Source organism: Equus quagga, chromosome 17 (genome assembly GCF_021613505.1).
Source record: "Equus quagga isolate Etosha38 chromosome 17, UCLA_HA_Equagga_1.0, whole genome shotgun sequence".
NCBI lineage: Eukaryota > Metazoa > Chordata > Mammalia > Perissodactyla > Equidae > Equus > Equus quagga.
This window is the reverse complement of record NC_060283.1, coordinates 51,478,830-51,497,000: the sequence shown is the minus strand read 5'-3', so window position 1 is coordinate 51,497,000 and position 18,171 is coordinate 51,478,830. Positions and strand designations below refer to the sequence as shown.

Below are 18,171 nucleotides of genomic sequence, written 5' to 3'. Positions count from 1 at the left end.
TCTGCCTCACTTCCTGCTCCTCATCCCCCAACTCACTCACCTCCAAACAGGCCAGCCCCTCGCACCCCACTGCAAACCTTTGTTCTTCCTCTTCTCTCTGCCTGGAAGGTTCCCCTCCCAGACTTTACATGACTCAGCCCTTTCCACCTGCCCTCTACTCAGTTCCGCTCTCTACGCAAACATCATCTCCTCGAGAGGCCTCCACTGACCACCTCTCATCTTCCTTCTTTCACAGGACTTAGTGCCCGCTGTTACTGAGGTCCTTGTTTACTTTTTTAAAATCCGTGAGGGCAGTGGCCGGGCTTTGCCCATAGCTGCCTTGCCAGCACCCACACACAGTGGCTGTTCCATAACCACTGTCGAATGAAGCAACAAACGAATGGATGAAGCCCTCTGCTTCTCTGCAAGATGGGATCAGAATGGGGTGCATCCACTGGGTGTTTCCTATTCTTGCTCCAAACACCTAAGTGGGAAGAGGGCCCTGCTGGCCAGAGGCATGGGCACAGACAAGATAGCTTCTAGATGGTTCTGTCAGACCCAGATCTGATCCAAGATTTCTTTCTGACTCCCTCCCTGCTCACCCAGGGAAACACAAGACAGTTTGGGAGGGAAAGTGGCCCCAAGAAGCTGGCTGGATGGGGTGTCCATGACTGACACCGTCCAGGTGCCCCGACGGAGGGATGGAGTCTCCTCGCTGCTGCCCTTCGTCCACAGGCTCCTGCCTCAGAGCTCTGGGCAGGCACCTTCTCCCTTCTACCGGGTCCTCCACCTCGTCTTCAGCACCTCGCATCCCTGTCTTCACCTCCCACCCCAAGGAAGGGAGAGGCCTGGGTGGAGGGGGAGGGGGGTCCCACTGTCAATATTCAGAGAACAGGGGCTGAGGGGCCTCTTACCTGGCAGAAATGTTGCTGTAGTGCATGTAAGCCGCGATGACAACACCTATCCTGCCCCGGTTTCCCTGAAAGAGCCCGGAAACACAAAAGCCTTTACTTCTAAGGCCGGCCTCCTGCCCCAGAGCCCACGCAGAAGCCCTGGAGGAAAGGGGGCAAGGGCTGGAGAGGGGGTTGTGGTCCCAAGGAAGAACAGGAGTGGGGAGGGGGGCAGGGGAGGGAAGCGGGTGGCAGCTGATTCTCAGGGAGAAGAAACCCAGCTGACCATCCACTAGATTTGAGGGCCCCACAAGCTGGTACCCCCCATTTCCTGAGGGCATCCCCTGGGACAGAATCTATTATGCCCTAGAAAGGAGAATACACACAGCAGACTTACACACGCACACAATCCAACGAGACAGGCAGGTACATAGGCCATCCAAGGATACACTCATGCATGGGGGTGCATGCACGTGCACACACACACACACACACCCCATGCAGGCCCCCTGCCGACCTTGTTGTGTAAAACGACGACATTGTGGGGGTCTGCGTTGAGCCAGGTGTCCATGGCCTTGCAGACACTGCAGATCTTCTCCAGGGCTGGGGTGTGGAGGTCAGGCCAGCCAAAGTCCAGGACCTGTGGCCCAAGCCGTGAGTGAGAAGGGGCAGGAGCCCTGGCGAGTCAACCAGGGCAGCAGGCAACACATACCTGTGTGCCAGCTCCAGGGCAGCCGGGCCTGGGGTCCTGCCCCGCCCATCAGCCCAGCCAGGAGGCAGGGGAATTCAGGGCAAGGGAGCCTGGCCTGGGACCAGAGACCCTGGGCTGAGTCTCTGCTCTGACACTGACTCACTGTGGGGCCTCAGGCCAGGCACAGCCCCTCTCCCAGCCTCAGTTTCCTCTCATGTGTGTAAAACAGAGGCTTGGAGCCGAGGATCCCAAGGTCCTTCCACATGACTCTGACCTCAGACAAGCAGGGCCCCCATCATTGCCCCAGGCTCCACCCACAGACGGCCCTGAGGCCTGAGGCCTGGCTCAGGCGAAAGAAGGAAGGAGAAAGGCTCCCTGCTGGTCGAGGTTTTTTCAGGCCCTGGACACACAAACCACCGATTTTTCAGGCCAGCCAAGAGAAGCCTGAAGGGGACAGAGGACAGATCTGAACAGCAGTCCTCAGGGTCCTGAAAACATTTCTAAACCTACAGAACCTTAAAAGAGAACTTCTGCTTGGAAGGGCCCAGACAGCACATCTCACCCAGCCTGTCCACTTTCAAGGGGGCAAACTGAGGCCCAGAGAAGCCTGTCACCTGCCCAGGGTCACACAACAACAGGCACCAGAATCCAGAAGCCAGAGTAGATGTCCACGCAAAGCACACAGCCCACTGGGCAAGCGAGTGAAAGCTGAAGCAAGAACGTCCACATCGGTGCGTCCCAGCCAGTTTCAGCTCAGAATACTTTTCAATAAAACTAAACCCTCACAGCTCCAGGCTCCCCCGAGAGATGCTACAGGTGCCCCAGGGGGCAGACCTGGGAGGTGGTCACTGTATGGAGCTTTGCTTTCTGTAATTTGTATTCTGGAAACAATAAGTAGATTGTTTTCCATTTTCCAAATAGAAAATGGCTTTGAATAGGCTTTTCAAACTGTCACAGCACATCCCCCCAAGATTCTAACATGGGAACCTCGAGGAGAGGGGGTCCGGCCATCCTTCGGTCGAGGCAAGGAGGCCCCCACAACAGGCAGCGGCTCACCTTGGCATGGAGCTTGGCGATGTCAGGTCTCCGCTCAGAGAGGTTGAAAAGCTAGAAGGAGAAAAAGGAAGAGATGGTGAGAAGGTTCGCTCCCTCCCCTGTGACGTTTTCCCTACGTGAGCACACTGAAGCTCTGCAGACGCTCGCTGACCAGCGGGACTCAAGTGCAGGCTCCCAGGAGAGAGAGGTTCACAGACACTCAGCCACGGCCCCCTCCATGAGCCAACAGACATCCAGAACTGAGGACCAGAAGGGGACGGAACCTGTCTCGGGCCCCACGTGCCACCCCGGGGTGGGCAGCTCCCCATACTGAATGCGAATCGATGGTGTTCAATGAGAAGTTCTCGGCCAGCTCCGGTTTCCACTTCATGCGTCACCTTTAGGACCTCACCCCATGGAGACGCAACGGCTATGCGGTCACACACCCTCCACCGGAGGGTCAAAGGTCCTGGGCGGGCCCTCTCAGGCCCCTGACACCCCTCTCCCAGCAGGTGCCCCCCAACAACAACCCACATGCCGTGGGAATCTGCCAATCTCTGGGACTCCTGTCTCCACCTCCAGAGGAGGCAGGCAGAGCTCCCATCTCCTCCTCACCACCGGGGACACGCCAAGACCACGGTGCTGTCGCCCGTGGAGAAAGCGGGCTGCACAGCCAGCACAGGCAGGATGGAAGGAGGGCGCCAGAGCTCAGAATCCTGGACTCCTGGACTCCTGACATCAAGGAGATCTCAGACGGCTTCTAGGCCACTCTTGGACCCCGTAAAGGAACACCCTTTATTAGGTTAACAACGGCTACCACTCAAGTGTCCCCAAACTGCCAGCCCCGTGCTAAGGCTTCACATCTAACAGCTGGCTTAACTCTCGCAACAATCAGAAGAGGGAGATAGTGTTATTAGACCCATTTTACAGATGGGGTCTCTAAAGCTCGGTGAGTCTAAGTGGCCAAGATCAGACGGTCAGTAAGAGCAGAGCCAGCATTCGAACCCAGGACTCACTGAGGGTTAAAGCCAGGCGCTGAGCAAGGCCCAGCCCAGCTGACAGACGGGCCTCTGTGGTGGGTTGAATAGCGTCCCACGAAAACCCACGTCCACCTGGAACTCCAGAACGTGACCTTATTTGGAAACAGGGCCTTTGCTGACGTAAGTAGTTAAGGATCTCGAGATGAGGTCATCCTGGATTTAGGGTGGGCCTTACAAGAAGAGGCGAGGACACACGGAGAGGCCATGTGAAGAAGGAAGGAAGGAAGAAAAGGAAAGAAGGAAGGCCATGCGAAGACAGGGGCAGAAATGAGAGCCACACAGCTACAAGCTGAGGGTCACCAAGGACTGCCGGGGCCACCGGAAGCTAGGAAGAGGCAAGGCAGGATCCCCCAGTGCCTTCAGGGGGAGCACGGCCCTGCCAAGACCTTGATTTGGACTCCTAGCCTCCAGAACTGTGAAAAAATAAATTCTGTTGTTTTAAGACAGCAGGCCTGTGGCAATTTGTTAGAGCAGCCCTGGGACTAACGCGGTCTCCACACCCCACCTCAGCCCAAGCATCCCGGGGCAGCCCCTCGGGGTCGCACAGTCTGGTCCACGGGTCCAGCCCACATGTAGCTCCCTGCAAAGTGGACCCGAGCCCCGCTCCAGGGCAAAGATAGGTCCAACCTCCCAGGCCAGCCTTTCCAACGTTCGGGGAGACCACCAGCTGCCACCTCATCCACATCTGCTCCGTGACTCTGCTGGGCCACGTATGATCACAGTGCCAGCAACACAGGCGCCAGCAACACAAGGTCCCTTAAGACGCACACTGCCACAACGCTGCCCTAAGACTCCTCAGAGGTGCCGACAGCATGCCAGCTCTGCCACTTCCTGACACTGTGACCTTAGGCAAATACGCCACCTTTCTGTGCTCCAGCCAGGACTGCTTTCCAGGGCTGTTGTGAAGTTAAATACGTGGAGGGCAGCTCGAACGCGGCCTGGCTCACACAGGTGCTTAGTCATACGAGCTCTTGATGTTATTCACTCCTCCTGGTCAACACGCTCACACACGTACACACAGACACACACACACACACACGACGCAGCTCCAGATGCTGCATTCCCGCTGCAGATGCACTCCGTATAGCAGAGCTGGGCTGCAGGGAGTGGAGACTTGGGCCACGACAGATGCCTGGGGCCAAGGGTGGGTGAAGGATGAGAAGAAGAAGAGCTGCCCAAGGGCAGGGGGGTGCAGGGACACAGCAGGAAGGACGGGGCACTGGACCAGCAGGCGAGAGGCCCGTCCTCACCAGGTAGTTGCCTCCGTGTTTGGACTTGAGCATCTGGGCCACCTCGCGGATGTTGCTCCGGAAGTTCTCCTCATTGGCTGTGCTGGGGAAGGAGACGGCAATGATCCTCTCCGTGACGTACACCAGGTCCAGCTCGCAGCTGTCCTCAGGGGTTCGGCTCACACTCATGTTTCTAGGGAGACAACGGTGGGGAGGCTGTAGATCAGAATCCCTTCCCCCAGGGCAAGATCCAAGTATCCGCAACCCTACACACCGGACGTGGCCCCCATACCCAACCCAGGGGCTTGACAGCTCCCTGACCCAGAGCCCAGGCCAGAGGCTTCCCCTGGCCAGGCCAGTGCAGCCAACAGGGCCGGCCTAGGAATGTGGGGAGCGCAGAGCTGGGCAGGGCAGCAAGGATCTCTGGCCATGTCAGAGACGAACAGAGGTGACACCAATCCTACGTGGCCATCAGTCCTGCTGGCACGGCCTTCATCCTAGCTCCTAGAGGTCAGCACCAGGGCCAGAACTGGCCAGGAACCCAGGAGTCCAGCCCTGCCTCCAGACACACTGTGGCCGCCTGGTCTGGCAAAAGTCTCTGGAAGGATCCTAAGACGGCTCTGGAAGAGGAAGGAGAGCTGAGCTGGGTGCTCTCCAGCCTCCCAGAGCTGTGCCTTCTGCTGCCCTCGCCTTGCTCCTGAGCCCTGGAGTGGGTGGGGAGGCCTCTCAGGGGAAGGGGCAGCTTGGGTGACATGCACACCTGGGCTGCAGGTAAGCCAGACCGCAGTGCACATGCCAGACCTCCCCGAAGGCAGGCTGCCACCTGACCTTTGTTCCCGGCTCCCTCCCCACCTCTGGCAGCTCCCACCGGCTGCCAAAGCTCCTTCTTGGCAGCGGCCTCCCTGATGTCTAAGGACCCAGGAAGCAGAGGGTGCCAGGCCTTCGCCACTGCAGCGGGAGGCGGCTCCCAGACACCTCCTCGGAGATGTGGGGAGCCCCGGACTGGGCTCAAGGCAGGGGGAGACACAGGAGCTCACATCTTTACCCCTCACCAGCTTCTCCTCCAGGGGTATGGTCCAGGGTGCCCACTGGGGAGCTGACGGGAAGGGGAAACGAGTCTCGGGACACTGGAATTCCATTCTGAAGCCCACCCATACCTTCCAGGGGCGCCTGCCACCCTCCCACCCCCACACCTTCCTACCCCGTAGCCAGCCTCCTACAGTCCTGCTCCGTCTCTCTAGCCAAGGGGTGCAACCCTCACATTTCGTTCTGATAGCCTCTCACTACCGTGGGGTGAACTTGAGACTGGAGGGGCAGTGGGAGGAAACCACCAGGGTATTTCAACGTGACCGGGCGGCACCGGGGAGGACAGCCCAGGACGCCGTGCAGCGGGGAAGCATCCAGATCCCCAGCAGGGTTGATGGTAGCCCAGCTGTGTAGATGGGGCTTGAAGATCGGGGAGCTGAGGGTGACATCCAGTTTCTCCATGGTGACAGAGACAGGGAGCACGTGTGAGAGGGGCCATTAGGTTGCGGTAAAGAGCCCAGTTTGAATCTGACCTGCGAGTCCTGGCCACTCCTTGTCCCTATGACAAGCTTCTTACCGTGGCCTTTGAGGGGGGAGTCCTGCCTCAGGCCACTGCCTGCCCGTGGCAGAACAGCGCCACCGCCTGGACAACCTCAGCATCGCACTCGCTACCCCGACCCACAGGGTCGGGAAGGACCGGGTCTTCCAAAGGACCGCTCCGTCTGCTGCGGGCAGCGGGCAGCTGGGCCACAACCTGCCAGGAGCTTCAGCTACACACGGGCCCTCTCTGGCTGGGGTTCTGTCTCCCCGGGGCCGGATTCTCACTCATCTCGGGAGGCTCGGGGGTAAAGGAGGCAGAGAGGGCGTGGCCCACGCCAGAGAACCTGGACACAGGGATAGAAGGCTCCCGAGCAGCAAGGCACCGAGTCTCCTGTGCATCCCCTTTCCCCAGCCCCCGCGGCCCAGCCAGATAGAGAAGTTTCCTCTCATCGCCAGCCCTCCGACGCCAGACAGCCCTGTGTGTGGAGAGAAACGGGATCTAGAACAGGTCTTGAAGCCAATCCCAGCGCTGCCTCTTGGGGTCGCGTAACCTTTAACAAGTCACCTCATCTCTCTGAGACTCAGTTTCTTCATCAGCCAAATGGGAATAAAATACTTAACGTGCAGGGTTGTTGCAAGAACTAGATGAGATCATACAGGTCAAGAATCCAGCTCAAGGCCTGGCTTCGAGCTAGAACTCAAACCATGACCGTTTCCCAGTGGCATCTCCTGCGTCCTCTCCGTGGCTTCATGTCTGCCCATCCTCCCTACCAGTGGCTTTAGGACTTCGGACTCAGAGACCCAAAGGCATGACTTGCCAGAACATCCACAGTGACCTCACCACCGGCAGCCGCCCCCCCCACCACGGCCCAGACATACCTGATGGGCTGGGGATGGGGCTGGACACTGAGGGGGACTCTGGCGGAGCCCTGGGAAGGAGAGAAGAGAAGCAGTGTTACGAAGGAGGCGGGCGCAGAGCCGTCCATGGGAGCGGTCAGGGCCGTGGGCAAACAGACTCTCTTCTCTCTCTGCCAGCATTCCAGCACAGGGACCCTAACGCCCCGGCAACACAGCAACCCAAAGCCAACAGCAATCAACGCCCATTCCATGTGAGTGTGCCTATGAGCCCCCAAAGGGGGCTTTCCCTCCCCAGGCAAGGAAGAATCCTGAACGCTGGGAAACGCACCAAGCGCGGGCTGGTGCCATCAGTATTGAGTACACGCTCAACACAAGTTACTAAAGTGATGGAAACACATTTCATCTTGACTCACTGTATGTCGTAACAGTAACCCTGAGTGGAGAATACAGACTGGAAGCACAAAAGAAGGAAAGCTGAGCGATGGCACCCTCTGTCCAGCTCGGCACCTTTCTCCTCTGACCACCGTCACCCCACGCTCCTCCCCTTTAAAGCAGCAACACGGAGTCATTATCAAAAGTCCTGAGATGAGAGCAGCCAGGTGTGGCATGTAGAACCAAGACCAGGCTAGGCAGCAGATCGTGCTCCTAAGGACCACTGCCCCTTGTCTGCCCTCACTCCAACTTCCAGGGTTGTCGACATGCACAAAATTAGGCAAACGGACCCAACTGGTGTCCCAAACCCCCCAGGGCAGCCCTATGGTGCAGTGATGAAGGCACAGGGGCAGTGCCCTCAGCATCCTGCCCAGCATCCTTGCATTACTTCACGCTCTGGGCCCCCGTGATGTCACGTGTCAAATGGGGAGACAATCCTCCTGCGGCTGTTTGAAGATTAAAAGGAATTAGGCAGACAAGGCCCTTACGTGCTGTTCCTGTTGTTACATCACGTACAACTGAAAGGGTAGCGGTAGAAACACACCAAAAGTCAAACCCTGCATATCCCTCTACCGCCAGCCACCCATCCTCTCAGCCCCTGCACACGGCGCAGGATCAGACGCCCAGCTCCTAGACTCGCAGGCTCAGCAGAGCCCTCTGAGCCTACTGGCACCTTCCCAACACCCTGTGCCTCCCAGTAACTGGCCTCTCCCGACCACCGAGCGGCAACCGCCTCTGGGAGGAGAGGGGACCGCAACCTGCCAAAGAGAGGAGAAACTGAGGCTCACAGCGACTTACCCCCAAGTCCCGGGGAAGCTGACGACTGGCAGGATTCACCTCAGACTTGGGGTTTGGCCACTGGGGCCCCAAGAAGAGGAGCCCCTCAGCCTTCTGCAGGCCCCGCAGCACCTCCATGGCAGCGGTGGATGGGCCGGGAGGCCCGGCTCCCAGCTGGGCCCAGCGTTAGCGCAGCCCCACTGACAGGAGGACTCCATCCGGCTGCCGTGACAGCCGCGCCGGTCCCTCCGCCTGGGCCGCCACCCGGCTCTGGGCAGCTGAGCCTCGGCGGGAAAGAGAGCACAAAACAGCCAGTGTGGCTGCTGGGCGGAAAGTGCCTCAGTCTGCACAGCCCTCCTGGCCCCAGGACTTGGGTTTGCATGAGTCAGGCGAGGGGGGCGGGGGGAGGGCGGTAAGGAGAGGTCGTATTTGGTTTTCAAGCCCCAAGCCAGGCTGTTCCAAAACTACCCACCCAGAGGAAGGCAGAAACCCAACACTTCATCCATCTCTGTGTCACTGGTCCCAGATGAGGAGTCACCGACCCTCCCCAGGCCCTAGGCCCTGTTCCAGGCCCCAGGGCCACCCTGCTATAAATAGACCCTCAGGGTTTCATCTGTGGCAGATCCACAGCCACTCCTGCAGGAGGCCACCACCGCTGCTTCAAACAACTGGAAGCCACCATTTAGCCAAGGCTCGCGGTGTGGCCAGGACCCCGGGTCCAGGCCCAGGGAGCTGCGGGGAGACAGTGGGACACTGAGACGGGCTTGGCGAGGAGACTGGGGGACAAGAGAAGCCAGGAGCCCAGGGGCGAGGAGGAGGAGGAGCGGGCGGGAGGACTGGCTCCTGTTTCTCTACCCCCCTTCCCAACGTTACAACACTCCACATTCCTCGGCCTCCCCACCCCAAAAAAGCCAGGGAAGATAAATAAGAACTTGGCCCCCACTGAGTCTGGCCATGCCGCCTCCAGAGGTGATAAGACAAAGTCCAGCCCGCTCAGCTCCACCGGGCCGGCTGTGGAAGGGGAAGCAGGGAGAAACCGCCCAGGACAGTGACCCCACCGCAGAGAGGACGGACAGACAGCTGGACAATCATCCCCTGATGAATCACTGAGCTGCCCTCTCACTGACAGGGCTTCCTGTTTTCTGCACAGTTTGGGGGCATGTGACACTCGCTGGCAAAAAGCAGACATGCACAGGGGACACGTCCGAGCGCTGCTGGACACAGAGCCACAGGGAGAACCGGAGACCACAGATGGGCTGGGGGGGCGTGTCAGCAACACAAGCTAGTGCTCCAAAACACACAGGTGAGCTCACCCCCAGGGCTAGCACAGCGCCTCCTGCGGCTGCTGCATCACGCTGGCCTTTTCACGAGGCTGGGGGTAGGTGGAGAGATGCGGGCAACCCCACTGTCGTGTCCATCCCCTCATTCATAACTTCATCGTGCACCCCGGCGTGTGCCAGGCAAATGTTCTAGCCCCAGAGACCAGAGGAAGCGAAGTGCCTGACCTCAGAGAGCTTACACGCTATGCAGGAAGATGCTCATCCATGAAGCCCATAGAAGAAGCAGCCGCTGGGTCCCACTGACCCATCTGTAAAATGGGTACAGCTCAGTGCTCACGGGGTTTCGGTGATTTCACGCAATTCACCTGGCCCCATTTAGAGTCCCCAGGGGAATGACCAGAGGGCTTTACGGAGAGCACTGCTTAGGTCTAATTCTAAAAAAGAATCTAAGCTCTGGTCTGCCTGTGATCCCATCCTCGTCCTCTCTGGGGCTCTCAAAGCCCTTTACCACACGGCTTTGAACTTCCTCCCTGCTCCTCCCAAGACACAGAGCAATAACAGAGCTTCTGATCCAGTTCCCTAGGCGCCAAGACTTCTCCTCTATCACTCCTAGAACACAGTCCCTCTCTGGCTGAAAGGAAGCCCCACAGCCCCCCCAGCAGTGTCCGACTTCTCTCACCATCAGGAAGTTCCCCCTGGATCTAGCCCTCACCCTTCCTGATGCAGATTAAGCCAACTCTCTCTGCCTTGGTCCTCACGGCTGACAGCCGCTCGGATACGCCCGAGTGGCTCAGGGTGTGCGACCCCAGGCTCCATTACTGGCCACCTTCTTGGCCACGCAGCAAGGAGCGGGCACCCCCGGACTTGGGCGGGGTGGTTCAGATTCAGAGGACGCCTGCGTGGGAAGGGCCCTGCCTTCCTTTGAGGTCTGTAGACCAAACACAACAGCTCGGGACCAAAAGAAAAGCGCTTCCTGAGCCCAGTCCCGAGGGGGCAGAGCCAGGAGGAGGGTCGGTAAGGAACCGGGGCCACATCAGGCAGCCAGCGACTGCTGACCCATCTCCGTCAGGGGCCCAGCCCCATTCCAATGGTTCCCCTGGGGGCTCCAGCCACCCCCTCCCTCCCACACCGGCCCCTCCAGCCACACCCCTTCCTCTCTCCTTCCTGCCCACCAGCCTGGATTTTTCCAAAACAAAGTGCGACACAGCACACCATCCACAAACTCCGCTCCACACCAGCCCCGTCGAAGGAAAACAGCCATTCCTGGGCCAGAAACAGGAAAACAGCTCACAAACAGGCACGTCACCCCAGCAGCGGGCCCAGGACAGCAACCGCGCCGCCCGAACACGGGTCTCCTCACCGGGCACACTGCAGGAGGGCCAGGGCTGGGCAAGGGCCCTGGGGTCACCCCACCTGGGACACGTGTCTGGGAACCTTAAAACTTAGGCTTTTTCTCCTCCTTGGCAATACGTAGCCCCTTCTGGAATCCACTCGCTTGCCCATCCTCTCACACACTCCTTTAACTAGACTTACTAGACCAAAATTCATCTCGTTCCTCCTCCCATATCGAGACGAGGCACCACCCTCAGGACTACATTCATCCCAAAGCAACAGAACTTTCTCCTGAAAAAAACCACGGATACCTCTCCTCCCCAGGACCAAAGTCATACACAGCCTCGCAACAGAAAGTTCTTCATGATGTCTATCTTCACTCTCCCTTGCTTCACTTTCCCTTGCAGGATCCCTCTGGCCCAGGCTGGAGTTGTGGGGAGAGCAGTTGTAGGACTCGGCTCAAAAGAGTGTCCAGACCATTGGCTAAAAGGCTTGGTTCCAGCACCATCATCTTGTCCCCCAGTCAAGGGTTGGGAGCCATAGATAACAGCCATCCCAGGAAGGGATGCGGAAGGCATTCACCAGGTCATTGAGCCCCTTCGAGCTTGTTTCCTGATCTATAAAATGGGTCCATAGCATCTGCCACGAGGGGTATCATGAGACCAAAAATACCTAGCCCAGCTCCTGACCCTTAGACAAAATAGCAGCAACAAGAACGGCTGGTATTTATTGAGCATATACTGTATGCTTTGTGTGCATTAAGCTAGTTAATCCTCCGTAGCACGTACACAAAATATTAATTTCTCTCCTGCACTCCAGCCCCAGAAACATCACAAACTTGGACAAGGGTCCCTCCCCAACAGGTGTACTCCACGCCCGGAGGACCCGCGCATACCTTGATGGGAGCCTTCCCCACTAACTGGAGAGCCATGCTCCCGCTCTTCCCGGAGGGGCCTGTGCAGTCCCCAGGACGCGTCCCCTTGCAGGGCTGGCCGTGCACGGCTGCCCGCAGCCAATGCGGCAGTGGCAGTGGGCTCACCACAGAAGTGCAGCCGCCTGCAGAAGCTGCCTCCTGCTCGCCAGGCCCTCCCTCTGGGGCCCTCCTCCCCGTGGGTCAGGCAGCTGTCAGATGATAGGGCCTCATGCCATCAACAGCTCCCCCAGTGCCAACCGCCAAAACCACTCCCTGTTCCTCTGCAGTGAGGGCGGGCGAGGATGGAGAGGCCCGCACGGGGGCACTGGTCGGAGCAGGGCGAGGAAGACACAGAGAGGCCAACTTTGTCAGGCATCTTTCCCTGGGGTGTGAGGACCAGCCCGGACACAGGCACTGCTCAGAGCAGAGTCCCGGGAGAGCCCCTCTGCCCTCCTCTGGGTCCCTCCATTGAAGGAATTTGCCCATTGCCCCCACCAAAAATGCATGGCAGGGGGGACCCAGGGGGACCTACTGGCCCATCTCTCAGCTTCCCCCCGAATCCAAGGCATTGAGCCACACAGAGGTTTTGCTGTTTTCACAGACGCCTCTCTCCAAAGAAGCAGAACTTGCAATTCCCCAAGGTCTGCAGAGCCTCTAAGAGCCTGGTCCCTCTTCTTCTCTGCCCTGAGTCCCTCTTGCTGCGGTGTTGCCCACTCCCCTCATCCTTACCTCGGTCACTGCCCACCACCAAGCCAGGCCCCGCAGAGCACACCCTCTCTCCACCCTCTCCGCCCTGGAGCCCTGAGGTCTTGCAAAGTGATGGCAACTGAGCTCTGGATCCTGCTGAGACCGAGGCCAAAGCCAAGACGGAGGCCCCCTGCTTGCCCCGCCAGCCGTCTTCCCTGCCCCCCTGCTCAGCAAGGGGGCTGAGCAACCCCTGCCGGCCCTTCCAGAGAGGAGGCAAGGGAGCCCTCCAAACACAACAGGTGGGGGAAACCATCCACCTCCCCCCAGCCCTGGGCACCCGGCCTGCCGCATCTTTCTGCTCTGCTGCCCATACTTACGTCTTCTTCAAGGCTTTTCCGTGTGTTTCCACCCCGGAAGACTCCTTCTCCCTGGAGAGAGAGAAAAGGCAGTCAGAGAGCGGAGCCCAGGAAAGTCACCTGAAGGCCCCAGGTGTCTCACCTGCTGCGGTCAGCAGGGGTGGGGGCGGGGAGCTGGGAGGGGACTCAGTTGTTTACCTTCTTCCCAGCCCCTCCGAGCTAACCACAACCCTCATCCGTGTCTCAGGACCACTCCTGTGGGAGATCTTGTCATTCCCATTTTGCACATAAGAAAACTGGAGCACAGAGAGGCTCGCAGCCTGCCTGTAGTCACACAGTCAGAACCCTGGGGGAGTCAGGCTTTGAGCCCAGGCCCCCCATCTCCCAGCCCGTCATTCCATGCCAGGAGACACCTCTCCGCTGCCAACCTCAGTTTCCCCACTGCAGGACCCACCCGCTTTCTTCCCTTCTTCCTCCACGCAGCCTCGAGGAAACCTGTGTCCCTCTGCTAAGTCAGAAAAAGCTGTTTGAAAGATCTGCCCGGCCTTCTGGCAGTCTGCATCTCAACTCAAGAGGCCCACGTCTAACCGCGGCCTCTCCCTCTCTGCCCGCCTCCCTCCCCAGCAAGCCACCTCCGAACACGCAGGGGTGGCAGATCCAGGCTCCTGACGTGACCCACATCCCCCCACCACGTTCCCCACATCAACCCCAGAAGGATGACCCCAAACACGTGTCCACTTTCCCCCAAAGCCCCCTTCTGCTGTCCAGCCTCCCCGGGCTGTCCCCCACCACGCCCCGCCTGCCGTCACTCACCGTGTCCACTACATTCTTTGGTGCACTCTCGGCGTTGACGGGCTGCGGACAAAGGGAGAGGACAGTGTGAGGCCTCAGGGCAAACGTCCCCAGGTTGGCCCCCTCCCCACGGCTGGTGGCGGTGTCGGGCAGAATGCCTCCTGAGGCAGAGCCGATGACGCCAACCCAAGACTCAGACAGAACCTGGCTGGCCCGCGCTTGGGGAGCAGAGTTCGGAAAATGACAAACAATCTTATTGATACTAGAACCATCCAGGGCGCCAAGCTCACCAAGACCTCTGGCTCAGACAGTTGCTGACCCCAGAGCAAGGAAGAGCTCCTCTTGTCCTGCACGCCGGGCATTTTCACTGCCAGCATCTCATTTATCCACAAGAACCCACTTAGGTCGCTGCCACTACTGCCTTTGAGCCCCACCTTACAGATAAGAAGTTAAATGAGAGGCCCCACGTCATCGACTACTGATGGGGACAACAAGATTTGAATCCCACCTTGGGGCTCCACGTGAACTCGCAGCAGCCCAGGATACGAGGCCTGCTGGAGTCCTGACTCCTCAGTCGGCTTTCACGGCTCCCACCGCTGGCCCTGCCCCCTTGCAGACCTCCATTTCCACACCCAAAAGCTCTGCTCCATCCAGACCTGCCCCAAGACGCCCTTGCTTATTCCCACATCCAGGCCTTGGCTTGCGGAATGGCTTCCCCTCTTTACCTACAAGCTCTCCTCCTCCATGCAGCCCTCCCTGAATTCCCCAGCAAGGGGGCCTCTCTCACCCACCTTAGCCAGTAAGCAAAGTGGTCTGTGCCACTTATCTGCTCCTTCACGTGTAAAGAACCTCATGGTGGGAATATGTCTTATTCCTCAGCTATTATTTTATTTGTGATTCTTACCCCACCTGCCTCCAAAACAGATTCAAAGCAGCATTTTCACCAACTCAGTCATCACATCCCTCCTGCCGGGGACTGTGATCCATGCGTAGTGGGTAATCAACAAACACTGGAGTCTGATCCTGTCCAGACCAACAGAAGTGCTTCCTACTAAAGGCACCCCGAAAAGGGCTCCTCGGACACCCCCTAAGGGAGAGGAACTCCCATTCCAGGCCCACCTCCTGGCCGCAGTCACCAGGGCTCCGTCCCAACTCAGTGAAGTGGTCAGAGGGGCCCTGAGTCATGCACCAGGACATGAGCACCACTGTCCAGTCAACACCTTTGCAGAGATGAGCGTGGACCAGGGTAAGAACCAGAAGCACCTGCCCCGACCCCACCCACACCTGAGGGTGAGCTGTTCGCGTCTGAAGATGGGGGAGTGGCCAGAATGACCTCCGAGAGGTTCTGGCACCTGAGGGGTGAACAGAGCCACAGGGGCATGGAGGCAGAGCGGGGGCTACGCGGAGCACAGGAGAACTCTTTCTGGAAGCAGCCCAGACTTCACTCCTGCTGCCTGGAAGACGGGGGCAGAGGCCGGGGGGAGACGCCCCGAGTGGTTCAGGGCCCAAGCAGCTTGGGAGGGTTGAAGAAGGACGAGGTAGGAGGTGGGGAGGCATGTCAGCTGGCCCCCTAGAGTCTGAGGATGGTCTGGAGGAGGAAAGATGCCACACTCTGCCCCCACCCCCAGCCCAGCCCTAACCCTCATCCAGCCACCTCTCAGAGCTCCCACTCCTGAGCCGCAGGCCACTGGGCAGGGGGCAATGAGTACACTGGGACATCCCCGGGGACCCCTGCCTCAGACGGAGCTCCAGGAGCTGCTGGCTCATTGGGACCAGGTTCTCCCCTCAGCCTCCACCCACCACCCAGCTCCACCCAGGGGAGTCCTCGGCAGCAGTGTCTGCCCACCCCCACCTCTGACACCCTGCCACCCCTGCCTTTTCTGGTCCAGGGCTCTGGAACACTCCCGTGGAGCCCCGGGGTTGGGCAGGATGGAGCTGTTCTGGCCTCCTGTGGGGAGGAGAACTCCCGGAGGGCAGATCGCAAGGACCTTCCAAGTACACGGTCTACACAGCAGAACTGAGATCCGAACCCAGATCTTCCAACTCCGAAACCATCACTCTTAACAGTCTGCTTAACCAGCCTCCCTAGACAGGGAAGGTCAGAGAGGACAGAAGTGGGGTGGGACGGAGAAGCTGGAGACGAAGGACCTGCCCCAGGTCCAGGGCAGGCCCCGAGGAGCCCTCGCCCTGCTCCAAGCACAGCCTCTAAGAGACCCCGACTCTCGGCAGAGCAGCGCATGAGCCAGGGGTCTCGAAAGTGCCTGTGCCTCAGAGTCAGCTGCAGGGCTGCTGACACACAGGGGCCAGCTCTCCCCAGAGGGTCTGATCCTGTGGACCTACAGGGGGACCCGACAATGTGCGTTTCTCACAGGTGTCCAGGCCCAGGGATGGCCCTTTGAAAAGCACTGGTCTAAGCGGCCAGCACTGGCAGGAGACACCGGACCGCATCCCGTCTCCCCTCCCACGAACCTCGAGCAGGTCCCTTCATCGGTCACTCTCCAACAGACCTGCACGGTGCTGCTCTGTGAGAATCCAACAAGACAGACGCAGAAAGCATTTAGAGCAGGGCCTGGCTCTCAGGGAGTCCTCAATAAATGTGGTGGTGTTTATCATCACCGCCCCGCCTCCTCCCAAGGCCCAGGCCCTCTCCGGGCCCACCCTGCCCCACCCCTCCCGGGTCTGGCACATGCCGCCCAGGGAGCCGGAATCAATATTAGAAACCACAGGCCTCAGCAGTGCAAGAAAAACTTCGCTCCCTGCCAGCCATCAGATGAGCACCAGCCCCTCTACCCTGCTACCCCGTGCCAGCTGGAGGCAGGCCACAGGGCCAGCCATCAGATGCCTTCAACTTACTGGTCTAGAAGCTTTCTGAGGAGCTAAAAATTTCCAAAAACCTCTCCTGACCTGACCCCCGGCTACAGTGTTTGCAAACACAGCCAGCATGCCCCCGCCCCTCCGGGGCTGCCATCCTGCTTCTCCGTTTCCCAGGCGCGGCCAGCTCTGGGGCGACGGGGAATGAAAGAGCCAGGGGACTGGTAACAGGAGGGCTGCCCCAGGCCCCCGGGAGGCTTGGGTCTGCCACAGGAAGCTCCCAGGCCAGCCCGAGCTGTGGCCCCCCGAGGCAGCAGCCCCAGAGCTCCAGCGGCTGGCGGAGCCCCACCAGGCCTCGGCGGCCCCCTGGCATCAGCACGCAGACGCACCCACACTTTTCACCCTTTCCCTAGTTTATTCTTCTTCTTAGAACTCATCATTCTCCAAAACACTCTAGGTGTTACTTTCTTACCTGGTTTAGAGTCCGCCTCTCCCACTAAAACTAAGTTCCCATAACCCCCAGAGCCCAGAACTGTGCCTGACACACCACAGGCCCTCGGAAAACATCCCCTGAGTGAATTACCCAAGAGAGCCCCTCACTCTCTTCCCTGGCCCCCTGACCAGGCTCATCATCGACAATGCAGCAGGCACGCCAGAGACCCGCGGGAACCAAGGCCCTGGCCTCCATCTTTGCTTAGATTTTGGCCAGGACCTTTATACACCCACCATACTGACACACACACACCTCCCGTTCTTGCACACCGCTCCGCAGAACATCAGCTCTGAGAGAGACTTCAGACACCATGTCCTCCCTCCCCACTTCATGGATGGGGAAAACTGAGGTGCAGAGAGGTATGACTCGCAGGCCTCTCACCATGAGTCTCAGGGCAGGACTGGGGCTGGCACCCAGGCCCTGTACAGCCCACGCGGAGCTGGCTGCCCCACCCCAGTCCCCAGCCGCCTGCAGGCAGGGTTAGCTGGGCGCCTCCCTGCGGCCACCTCTCCCCCCGCCCCCTTGGGCTTGGCTGCAGGGGATGCAGCAGACGGATCCCAGACAGGGACAGGGCGGGGCGGGGTAGGGGGGCCTCCAGCCCCGCCCACTGCCCAGTCCCAGCACCAAACTGGATCCTAAGGACCCGGCTTCCCAAAGCTTACAGCAGCAGCAACTCATAGAACCACCAGGGGTCTTCCGGAATCCAGCTCGCCCCCAGGCAGGACAGCCCGAATCCAGCTCCTGAGCAGGTGGCAGGGTTTCCATCTAGCATCACTTAACAGCCAAGCCTTGCTCTTCCTCGTGATGACTCTGCTCTAGGGTCTCAAACCCATGAGCCTGGAGGAGGGCAGGGACGAGGCTGAGGCACTCAGGGCAGGAGACTTGGGGAGGCATTCCCTCTGAGGCACCCGCACAACCCTGAGAGCGACGCCCCCTCACATCTGCCCCCTGGGTGCTCCCCTGCCTTGCCTTTTCCACCCCCGCCCTGGCCTGCAGACACCTTTTCATAA

General features: G+C 59.4%; 1 protein-coding gene across 25 annotated transcripts in view; it reads right to left on the bottom strand.

The window, feature by feature from the left end:
* Positions 1-18,171, bottom strand: part of TNS1 (tensin 1) — a 218,380-nt gene that overhangs the window by 84,436 nt on the left and 115,773 nt on the right. For 23 of the 25 annotated variants that reach the window (XM_046643901.1, XM_046643903.1, XM_046643902.1 and 20 more), the window contains 7 exons: positions 13,879-13,920; positions 13,087-13,137; positions 7,310-7,359; positions 4,886-5,057; positions 2,617-2,667; positions 1,387-1,509; positions 894-958 (listed from right to left, as the gene is read on the bottom strand). In XM_046643901.1, coding sequence (XP_046499857.1) covers positions 894-958; positions 1,387-1,509; positions 2,617-2,667; positions 4,886-5,057; positions 7,310-7,359; positions 13,087-13,137; positions 13,879-13,920 — 554 coding nt within the window. Of the gene's footprint in view, positions 1-893; positions 959-1,386; positions 1,510-2,616; positions 2,668-4,885; positions 5,058-7,309; positions 7,360-8,518; positions 8,897-12,004; positions 12,143-13,086; positions 13,138-13,878; positions 13,921-18,171 lie in introns of those variants that run through there. The other 2 variants (XM_046643929.1, XM_046643928.1) reach the window with 2 other exon arrangements.